Here is an 11,484-nt window from a genome sequence, read left to right as displayed (position 1 = left end):
ATCTGTTCACTATAACTTATAATGACTTAAAATCTATCTTTCTGTACTTAGTAAATCTGTTTTATATTTCTTTACCTAAAAGAGTGTTTTGTTTGAAATGCAAAAGTGAAATCTGCTTAGGAGCAGTGGCTGGTACATTGTCCTCTCCACTTTGACGGAGGGATGGACTGAGTAATAAACTTACACTGGTCAGGCTTCTGACAAGGGCAAAACAGTACAGCTCTGGAGTTCTAGGCTTGTGAGCTGGTGGGAACTGGCTGGAGCCTCTCTATTGTTGGTTCATCACTGGGTAGTGAGAACATTCACATAACTGCAGCTGGGTGTGTCCCTGTCTTTGTGTAGCTGTGTAAGTGCAAGACCTGGAGAGGTTTGCATCTTGGCACAGCCTCACAGTTTGAGAGGGGCCCAGATTGGTATGCTAAAAGGCTTGGCAATACTTCAGTTCCAGTTTGCATCCTTGTCATGTGCTCAGTGTGACATTCCCCTCTGGTGTTATCAGGCCCGGTGATCTGCTAGGTCACTCCAATCCTTGACTTTGGGAGCCAGCCTTACCCTGCTCTGCTGTGAGAACCCCCACTCCTGGGCTGGTCCTGCACAACTTCTGGATTGTGCAACTGAATGACACTAGCCAATATCTCTGGTCCCAAACATAGCCCTAGGAAACTCCATCTTGCAGTGTCCAGTTATGCCCGCTGGACACTGCAAGCTTCTATGAGTTCATCAATTTAACAATGAAATTGATATGTACCAGCCTTGTTATCCCAAGGGGAGTCTCTCACACACTTCAAACCAAACACACTGCTTCAGGTAGAATAAACGAACAAATGTTTTAACTATGAAAGATAGATTTTAAGTGATTATATGTCAAAGCACAAGAAGTCGGATTTGGTCAAATGAAAATAAAATATAAGCACGCAGTTGAAACTCTCTACCCTATTAGACTGGACAGCAACTAGATGAAGCAGTTTTTCTCACCCCACTGGATATTGCAGTCCTTAATAAACAGGTTTGTTCCTTAAACCTGGGCCAATCTCCTGTGTTGGAGTCTTGTCTTATTCTCAGTGTCTTGGTTGCTTGCAGCAGAGGAGGAGGCAGGAGAAGGGCCCTATATGTGTCCACACTGCCTGTTTTATACCCTTAGTCCATGTGCTTGGGCAGCACAAGTCCAGGCATGTCTGGGGGGCATTGCTGAGACTCTCCAACCAAGGTTGGGCAATTCCCCTTGTCTGGCCTCATGCAGGTGAGTCATTACATTGTAGCTCCCTTGCTGAACAATGGCTGTTGATGGGTTGTTTGACACCCTGCCTGGATGTTGATTAATTCTTTTGCTGTTGCCTCTGGGGAGCTAATATCTGGCAACTTACAGCATGCTTTAGTGACCACCACACAACACAATTCTCATAACTTCATATGCATTAATGATACACATATATGGATAGAGGAATGGCTTTCATCAGATCATAACCTTTCCTCTGATACATTACAAGGCATGCTTTATAGGTAAGATCACTATTATATGAAAATGAGGACTATGGGGGTTACAGTACAATCCCTCAAGGTATAGAATGTCACACTCAGTTACTGACGGAGAGAGCATGCTTATGGTGGTTATGCCAAGAAAGTTCGAACTCCTGTCTATCATTCTCTGTGTGACTTTGCCCAAGTTATCCTCTCCCTATGCCTCAGTTTACCTATCTGTATAATGGGGATATGTTCATAGTTCCTTTGCTAGGTGTATTGAAGATACTTCAATGAAAATTGCTACACTGTATGATCATAGTTACTGATAAGAATTACTGATCTCTGATCCCTTAGCAACAGCCACGTGTGCCTGTAGAAAGTATTCTTGCCTCCCCTCAGTCATCTGTCTCCAGATCTGTCCGTCTACTATCTGCCCTGCCATCCTGGGCATTTACAGGGTATCACACCCTATGCAGATCTAGGCATTATCCCTAGTTGTCTTACTAATCAACTATAATTGTCAAATACACAAATACACAGAGCAATTAATGTCTCTTTGACTCAGCAGAGAGCCCAAGAGCTCTCATCTCCCTTTGGGAAGGTCTCTTAATTACTTTTTACTCCTAAAGCTGGACGAATAGCACAGAAGTGCAGACATGGAAAGAGAGACACTGGCTAGAGTGTCTCTGTTCTCCAGCCTGTTTACATCCAGATTCCACTTCTCCCCTAGAGGCTGAGTGAACCCCAGTGGGATTGCACAGAGCTATATTATAAAGAATGCACACCCTTGTCAGCTCTCGGTATGGGATGTTGCTGCAGATGCTGGGGTGAGAGAGGTTTGGGACACAGCTACATGAGAAGGATTCCCAGGGAAGACACTTCCGTCACAGAATCCACAGGTACCCATGTCTTGCTGTTCAACAAAACCAGTGGAGAGTGGGCTTGATGGGACAGAGAATAGGTCTGTCGTCCTTTCCACTCTGCTAAGCCATTAAACATCCCAGGGCCCTTGCCACAGGGGATGAGTTTGCTCCAGTATCATGGGCCAAAATGTCCCTCTTTGCTATGCCTCCCCTCACTGGCTGATGGCCTCTACCCCCAAAGTGACTTCATTTCATTCGCACCGTGCATACTTCATGATGAAAGGTGTTAGTAGATGTCCAATTGAAGACCAAATTCATAGTTTACCTAGGCCCCACTGAGGCAAAGCTCCCCTTGGAGTGAGAAATGAGTGAAAATTAATGCACAGACACTGTCACCTCCTCCTCTTGCAATATAGGTTTCTGGCTGTTAATGGGGGGTGGGATGGGGGGGAGGAGGAGCTGTTATCTGATGTTTATCTACTGTAAAGCACGGGTTTCCTCACTGGAACAGTTATATGAAATTTTCAACCTGGGCAAGACATATTTTTTCCTAGCTTCATTTGATAAATCGGCTCAACCATTATGCCTGAAACTTTCAATATGCAATTAATCTGGATGTAGACACCAAGTGTGAGAAATTTCAGTCCAAACGGTAAATGTTTGGCAAACCTATAAGCAACTGAAAATGTGCTCTCCAAATTGAAGGTGTCAGATAGTCTTAACTAACAGTGGTGCCAGCAACACCTAAAATGGTCAATCCATTTCTGCATCCCATTCAGCTAAGCTCTTTGCTTCAACAATGTCTGTGGCAAGGAGTTCCGCAGGCCAAACGTGTATTATGTATCAATGGAATTGAATGTTCCCTTGTTCAAGTGTTGTGAGAGACAGTAAATATAAATGCCTGATCTACTTTCTTTATCTATAGATTCATAGGGTTTAAGGCCAGAAGGGACCATCTGATCATCCAGTCTGAATTCCTGTATAACACAGGCCATTAAATTTCACTGTTTGCCCCTGTATTGAGCTCCATAACTTGTGTTTGACTAAGGCCTGGTCTACACTAGGATTTTACATAATGAAATCAGAGAGCCACAGGGTGAGAAGGGACTCCAAGGGTCATCTACTCTAACCCGCTGCCAAGATGCTGGGATTGTTCTGTCTAAACTATCCCAGACACATGGCTATCCAGCCTCCTTTGGAAAACCTCCAGTGAAGGAGTTTCCACAAGATCCCGAGGCGTCTGTTCCATTGTCCCCCTGTTATTACAGTTAGGAAGTTTTTCCTGAGATTTCATCTAAATCTGCTATGCTGCCATTTCAACCTATTGCCCCTTGTCCTGCCCTCAGTGGCAAGAGAGAACAACTTTTCTCCATCTTTTTTATGGTAGCCTTTCAATATCTGAAGACCACTGTCATGTCACCCCTTAATCTCCTCTTTTCCAAACTAAACATACCCAGTTCCTTCAGCCTTTGCTCATATGGCTTGTATTCCATCCCTTGAATCATCCTTGTCTCTCACCTCTGAATCCTTTCCAGTTTCCCTAAATCCTTCTTATACATTGGAGACTCATACTGGACCCAGTACTCCAGCTGAGGCCTAAACAGCACTGAGTAGAGCGGTCCTATCACCTCCTGTGACTTGCATACTATGCATCTGGTAATGTAATGGAAAATTGGATTTGCTTTTTATGCAATAGCAAAAAATTGACATCCCTGAGAGATGTAGCTATATCAACCTAACACGGGTGTCTACCGAATAATTCTTCATCAACCTAGCTACTACCTCTGGGGGAGGTGGATTACCTACACTGACAGGGGAACCCCGGCCGTGGGTGTAAGTAGTCTCTACACTGAAGTGCTATGGCAGTGCCACTGTAGTGTTTTAAGTGTAGACAAGCCCACAAGCACATCTTCGAGAAACACATCCAGTCTGGATCTGCAGTAATGGGGAGTTGGAAAATCCACCACTTCCCTTCGCAGTTTATTCCAAAATTTAATCACCCTCGTGCTAAACTTTGGACCCTTATGTCCAACTGGAATTTGTCTGGCTTCAGCCTCCAGCCATTGGGCCTTGCTCTGCCTTTCTCTACTAGATTACAGAGCCCTTTACTGCCCAGGGTTTTCTCCCCATGTAAGTCTCCGCTTGATTGTCTTTTGCATAAGATAAATAGATGAAGCTCCTGATGTCTCTCTCTCCCTAGTTGGCATTTTCTTCAGCCTCAAATAATTTTTGTGGCTCTTTTTTGCACCCTCTCCAATTTTTCAACATTCTTTTTGTAATGTGGACCCCAGAACTGGATGCCATGTGCAGAGGTAAAAATCCTTCCCCTGCTCCAACTCACTACTCCCCTGTTTATGCATGCAAGGATCACATCAGTCCTTTTGGCCACAGCAACACACTGGGAACTGATGATGAGTTGGTTGTCCACAATGACCCCTAAATACTTTTCAGGGTCCTTTCATTCCGTAATACAGTCTCCTAGTCTGTGGGTACAGCCTGAATTCCCTGTTCCAAGAGGAAAATTTTGCATTTGACTGTATTAAAATTTTGTTTATTTGTTATGGCCAGATCACCAAACACTCTAGATCTATCAGTGTGCCTGCTCTGGCCTCCTCATTGCAACCACTCTGCCAATCTTGTGTTGTCCGTAAATTTTATGTGTCGTGATTTTCTATTTGCTTCCAGATCCTTCATGAAAATATTGAATAGCATCAGACCTAGAACTGATCCCTGCAGAACCCCACTAGAAACAGCCCCACTCACTGGCAATGACTCATTGACAACTGCTTTCTGAGATCTGTCAGTTAGCCAGATTTTTGTGCATTTGACATGTGCTCTACTGATATTGTAGAGTCTTCATATTTTTATCTGAATTTTTTCCCCTACTGATGCAAATGCCTCAGAGAAATCAAAGTCTATTTCATCTGCGCAGTTTCCTTGATCAACCAAACATGTACTCTCATTAAATGATGAAATTGGGTTTATTTGACAAGACATGTTTTCCATACACCCTTTTGTTGCATGGCATTAATTATATTCCTGGCATTTTTTTTAACTAATCCCATACCAGCTTTTCCATTGTTTCCTAACTTCGTCAAATCTTTTTTTTAAACTTTCCTTTTTTTAAATAGTTTTAAATAGTTCAAAACAGAACTGTCCTGTATTGGCCTCTACTTCTTCTTTTTGGCTTTCTGCTGCCTGATTGTGTACTTCTGCTTCTGATTTAGGCTTGTGGTTGATCGGTCATTTGGTAACTCTTGTATTTGTAACTCTAAGGTTCTAGGATAGATGGTGTTTAATATCCTCTGTGACAGGGTCGGTAGCTCACCGCTGTGGCTCCTCCTCCTGGCCGCTTCGGGGAATTAGTTTTGCGCCAGTAGAGCGCCCTATTTGGGTGGCGTTCCGCCTGTCGTCTCGCCTCTGTGGGGTGCACGGACTTGCGTTGCTCCCAACGTCGGCGTCCTCTTCCGGAGCACTGCCCTCCGACAGTGTCCCTTTGTCCAATCACACCCCTTTCCGGGGGGGGGGAGGGGTTAAACAACAGCCCCACACCCTCGAGTCCGATCCTCAGAGTCCAGGACCCGGTGTGGTTCTGACCGGCCGCTCCCTGCGGCCCGTGGCTGTGCGTGGGGCAGCACAGCAAACAAAGGGGGGGAAAAGGGGGGGGGGGACTCAGGCCCGCCCACTACTCTGAGTCCCGGTCCAGAGGCCCTCGGGTGACAGTCTCACTGTCTTCCTTCTCCTTCCTCCTCTGACTATCCCTCTGGACTGCTTCCCCAACAGCCCTTCGCTACGCTAGGCCTCCTCCTCCCAGGCCTGCCGCTTAGCAGGCTATGGAGTAGGGCCTTCTCCCACTCTCTCAGGCTGGCCTGCACTGCACTGTCCGTGGTGCTGGCCTCCCAGCTCTGGAGACAGACCTTCCCCTCTGAAGGCCTGGGACAGACTGACTGCTCCTGCTCTGGGCAGCCTTTTATATGGCTAAGCCGGGCCCTGATTGGCTGGCTACAATCTGCCTTCTGATTGGCCCTCTGTAAGCTCTTCCCTGATTGGTTGGGCGACTGCGCAGGCGCCTAGGCCTGCTGCAGCCCACCCTCTCTGAGTGTGGGGCAATCGCCCCACCACATCCTCCTTGACAGCTAATGGTCTGGAAAGTATTTAATTATCTCTTGTGATGATTCTTTCCAAATACAGAACAAAAAGATTTCTTGAACACATCTACCTTTTATGAATATTAAAAAGTTTCCTTTCTACCTCTAGGAATTGGCCTAAACCTTTTCTAGCATTTCTTTCTATTTCTAGGCCTATACCTTTTCTAGGATTTCTATTTTCTTAATATACTTAACAACCTCCCTTTTGTGATCCTTGTGGTATGAATGCCTCAACTCCTTCACCTTTGCTGTGCACTGCAGTGTGTCCTGATCACAGCTCTTTTCCCACAAGCTGCACAAAATCTGCCCGTAGGTATTGACAGATTGACAGCTGGGACTGCACGACCTCCTCTCCCCAAATACTGAACAGATGCAGCAGCTCCGCAGTGGCTGAAGCGGGAGAGCATTTGCTCAGTGGAGACGCCACGGCCACCTGGGAAGATATGATGTTAGCACTCCGCGCCGAGCAAGCAGGAATGGGAATTTCAAAATTCCCGGGCCTTTAAAGGGAGAGGGGCTAAGTTGTTTACCTCGATGCAGGGCAGAGGAGTTGAAATTGTTGACCAGAGCGGTTAGGATAGGCAATGTGGGACACCTTCCGGAGGCCAGTTACAGAGATAAAATCAAGCGCAAGTTTCTACATTGGCACTTCAGTGACAAAACTTTTGAGTTAAAGGACTAATAACTCTCGTCAAGGTGGTTTTATTATTTCCCTGAAACTGAGGAGTTCCGTCATCAAAAGTGGCTCTGTAGTGTGTACACCTCCCCTGTTTCTTTGCCAAAACCTCCTTTTTGGCAAAAATCTTGGCAGTGTAGACAAGGCCTAAGGAACAATGATGAATAATGAGTATCCACACTCGTGTTTACTGCTGGGGCCTATTAAAGTTTCCCAAACCACAATGTGTAGGAACTATTGAGGCAGGGATAACCATGACATATGGAATTGGTATTACTAGGGTCATGTGTTCATAATTCATTAATCTGAATAATGAAAATGTCATTTTTCAGTGTGTGAAATGCGACCAATCTGCCTCACCCATGAGAACAGCCTCCAGTAGTGTATGTAATGTCTCATATTAACACGGTCTCTCCATCCAGGTATTTGTACTGCAACCATCACCCTAGACCCTGGGCACATACAGGAAGTCAGGGGAACGTACGGTACATGCAGGAGACACCGTTCTGCCTCAGAGTTGGACACCTTCTCCCCTACTGCATGTCAGATTCCAACATAACCGACTTCACCAACCCCTCCATCTTCATCCTGCTGGGCATTCCTGGGCTGGAGGTGGCCCATGTCTGGATCTCCATCCCCTTCTGCACCATGTACGCCATAGCCATGTTCGGAAACTTCATCATCCTGTTCATTGTCAAGATAGAGCCAAGCCTCCATGGGCCCATGTACTATTTCCTCTGCATGCTGGCTGTCACGGACCTGGGCCTGTCCATGTCCATCCTGCCCAAAATGCTGAGCATCTTCTGGTTCAATTCCAGGGAGATCGATTTCAGTGCCTGTCTCACCCAGATGTACTTCATTCACTGCTTCTTAGAGATGGAGTCTGGGATCCTCGTAGCCATGGCTTTGGATCGCTATGTAGCCATCTGCCTTCCCCTGAGACATTCCACCATCCTGACAAACCCCGTTGTGGCCAAGATCGGTCTGGCTGTGGTGCTGCGCGGTGGCCTGGTCGTACTGCCCTTTCCCATCCTGGCTAGCCAGTGGCCATATTGCACAACCAACATCATCCCTCAGCCATACTGCGCGCACATAGCTGTGGTGAAGCTGGCCTGCGCTGACACCCGTGTCAGTAGTTATTATGGCCTCTTTGTGCTATTCTGTGTGAAGGGTCTGGATATGATTTTTATTGCCATGTCCTATATCCAGATCCTCAGGGCCATCTTAAGCCTTCCCACAAAGGACGCCCAAGTCAAGACTTTTGGGACTTGCGTCTCCCACCTCTTTGTTATTTTAGCCTTTTACATCCCTGGTCTCTTCTTCTCCCTCATGTACCGGTTTGGCCAGAATGTGCCTGGGCATTTTCACATTCTCATTGCCAATGTGTATGTCTTGATTCCCCCTGTGCTAAACCCCCTCATCTATGGAGTTAGGACCAAACAGATCCAGGACAAGCTGGTCCGGCTTTTTATTCATAATGGGGACTAAAGTTTTCTCAAGTTTACTCTGAGATTGAGTTCCGTGCAGAGCTGGCTGGTGACATGGTGCTGGTCCCTCTTTCCTGAACCACTGACTGGACAGTCAAAGTGACATTAAATCCTTTCCTGACCTTACTGTGCTGTGACAGAGTGACAAACTGAGGTATATATCTGTGTACAACTCACTAGCTTATAGGATTGCAATGTTTGTAAATGCTGGTAACTGGACTCCTGAGGCCACCTGCCCTGCCTATTCCCCAAGGTCCTGCCCCCTGCCCCACCTCTTTCCACAAGGCCCCTCCCCCTGTCCCAGATAACACCAGGGGAATGTCACAATTACCCAGTCCACACCTCCCTCAATGTGGAGAGGACACGTGGTTATCTTTTTAACCTGCGCTGAGATTTACCAAGCAATTGAACCAAAACACGTGTTTTAGGTAAAATATACATCACATTTATTAACTACAGAAGATAGATTTGAAATGATTATAAGCAGCAGACATAAAGATCAGAGTTAGTTATGAAAGAAACAAAAATAAAAATAAAATATAATATAAAAATAAAGTGCTGATCAAAGGGGAGAGCCTGGCTGAAAGGCAACAAACCAGACTGGTGTCATTCGGTTGCACAATCCAAGCAGCAGCTTACATACCAGAGGCTGTGCAGGAACAGCCCAGGAGTGGGGGTTCTCACAGCAGAGCAGGGTAAGGCTGGGTCCCAGAGTCGAGGACTGGAGCGACCTAGCAGATCACCAGTCCAGAAAATACCAGAGGCACAAGGGCACCCTGGGCCGGATGCACTAGACTCTCCCTGACCAGTCCCGCACAGCACACTGCCCAGCTTCCAGTGATCAGACCTCTGACACACCTGTTGCCCCTCCTCCTGGTCTTTGTCTCACTTTCCAGGCAAAGTGTTAGCTGGTTGTATCCCTGTCCTGGGTCTCAGCTTATGAAGGGCAATGGCCATTACATATATGCAGGCAGCTGCAGCCTTCTCACTTGCCCTCGAGGGTTTCAGCAAAAGTCACACACCCTTATTCTCACCAACAAACATTCTTGAAATACGTAAGGAAACTGAGGTACACCCAGTATTCAAGCAACATAGTATGAATCACATAGGATCACATGCAAGATAACAAGGGAAAACTCCCACTTTGTCAAAAACTCCATGATCAAATAACAATATAGCAATAGGGATACACTACTGACCAGGATCGTGATAATGACTGTGAAATGGTGAGGGAGGTTAGAGAGGCTATAAAAATAAAAAAACTCAGTAATAATGGGGGATTTCAACTATCCCTATATTGACTGGGTACATGTCACCTAAGGATGGGATGCAGAGAGAAAGTTTCTTGACACCTTCAGTAACTGCTTCTTGGAGCAACTAGTCCTGCAACCCACTAGAGGAGAGGCAATTCTTGATTCAGTCCCAAGTGGAGCACAGGATCTGATCCAAGAGGTGAATATAGCTGGGCCGCTTGGTAATAGTGACCATAATATAAATAAATTTAGCATCCCTGTGGCAGGGAAAACACCACAACAGCGCAAGACAGTAGCATTTGTATTTATAAAGGGGGATTACACAAAGATGAGGAAGATTGTTAAACAAAAATTAAAAGTTCCAATGAAAAAGGGAAATCTCTGCAAGCTGCATGGAAACTTTTTAAAGACACCGTCAGAGAGGGTCAATTTAAATGTATCCCCCAAATTAAAAAACATAGTAAGAGAACCAAAAAAGTGCCAACATGACTCAACAACCAAGTCAAAGAAGCAGCAAGAGACAAAGAGGCATCCTTTAAAAAGTGGAAGTTAAATCCTAGTGAGAAAAATAGAAAGGAGCATGAACTCTGGCAAGTGAAGTGCAAAAATATAATTAGTAAGGCCAAAAAAGAATATGAAGAACAGCTAGCCAAAGATTTAAAAAGTAACAGCAAAAAAAAATGTAAGTACATCAGAAACAGGAAGCCTGATAAACAACCAGTGGGGCCACTGGACGATTGAGATGCTAAAGGAGTACTCAAGGAAAATAAGGCCATTGCCGAGAAACTAAATGAATTCTTTACATAAATCTTCATGTCTGAGGATGTGTCGTGTCTTCCTAGACATTTCCTGATCTACTTACATATCTGTGGTTTCAAATGTGTAGTTTCTCAGTATGATACCGAGGATTTTTCATACCTGTCCCCAAGCTTCTTACAGCATAGCTGCTGCCCTGTCCGCCCCTCTAGCCAGTAGAAGCCCCACAGACAGACAAAAAGGGCAGGGTTTTTTTCAATGTTAAAAAGTTCTAGCCTTTCCATTGGCTCTTTTGGTCAGGTGCCAACTTACTTCCTTTTACCTTTGCATAGCACTGAGACCCGTTAACCCTTTACAGGGAAAGCAAGTAGAGAACAGCTACTAAGAGGGATTGTATAGCTAACTGGCTGGCTGGGAATCCATAAAAGGGAGCAACCCCCCCCCACCCCTTCATTTATCACACTTGTCCAATGCACCTCACTCTAGTGGATTGGGGTCAGACATCCATGCTGATCCTTCTGTACCTCTTTGCATTGTTTGACATTGTTAACAATGAGATACCGCTGTCTCAGGTAAGAGGCAGTGGGAGTCCAGAGGGATGCACTAAAATGGTCTGAATCCTTCTTGGTGGGATGAACCCAGTTAACAGTGATGGGAAACTACACCTCCAGCACTAGACCCCTCCCTGGTTGAGTCCCACAAGGATCAGTTCTCTCTCAGGGGTTTTTCAAAATCTCCATGCAGCCACTATGGGAACTGGTCACACAACACAGACTCAAACACCAGCAGTATGCAGGTGACACCGAGCTCCTCCCTCTACTTCCTGTTTGACCACACCAC

At 45.7% G+C, this 11,484-nt stretch overlaps 1 protein-coding gene across 1 annotated transcript; it reads left to right on the top strand.

Annotated features, from left to right (window-relative positions):
• Positions 1 to 7,637: 7,637 nt before the first annotated feature.
• On the top strand, positions 7,638 to 8,636 carry LOC101932501 (olfactory receptor 52R1-like). Its single transcript, XM_008174869.4, has one exon. It carries the CDS (start codon positions 7,638 to 7,640, stop codon positions 8,634 to 8,636), a length of 999 nt encoding a protein of 332 aa, XP_008173091.4.
• Positions 8,637 to 11,484: the final 2,848 nt, after the last annotated feature.

This window comes from Chrysemys picta, chromosome 1 (assembly GCF_011386835.1).
Source record: "Chrysemys picta bellii isolate R12L10 chromosome 1, ASM1138683v2, whole genome shotgun sequence".
NCBI lineage: Eukaryota > Metazoa > Chordata > Testudines > Emydidae > Chrysemys > Chrysemys picta.
This window is presented reverse-complemented; position numbering and strand designations above follow the sequence as displayed.

Excerpts from the sequence above, each read along its gene's own strand:
- LOC101932501 (XM_008174869.4), top strand. The coding sequence starts at position 7,638 with ATGCAGGAGACACCGTTCTGCCTCAGAGTTGGACACCTTCTCCCCTAC.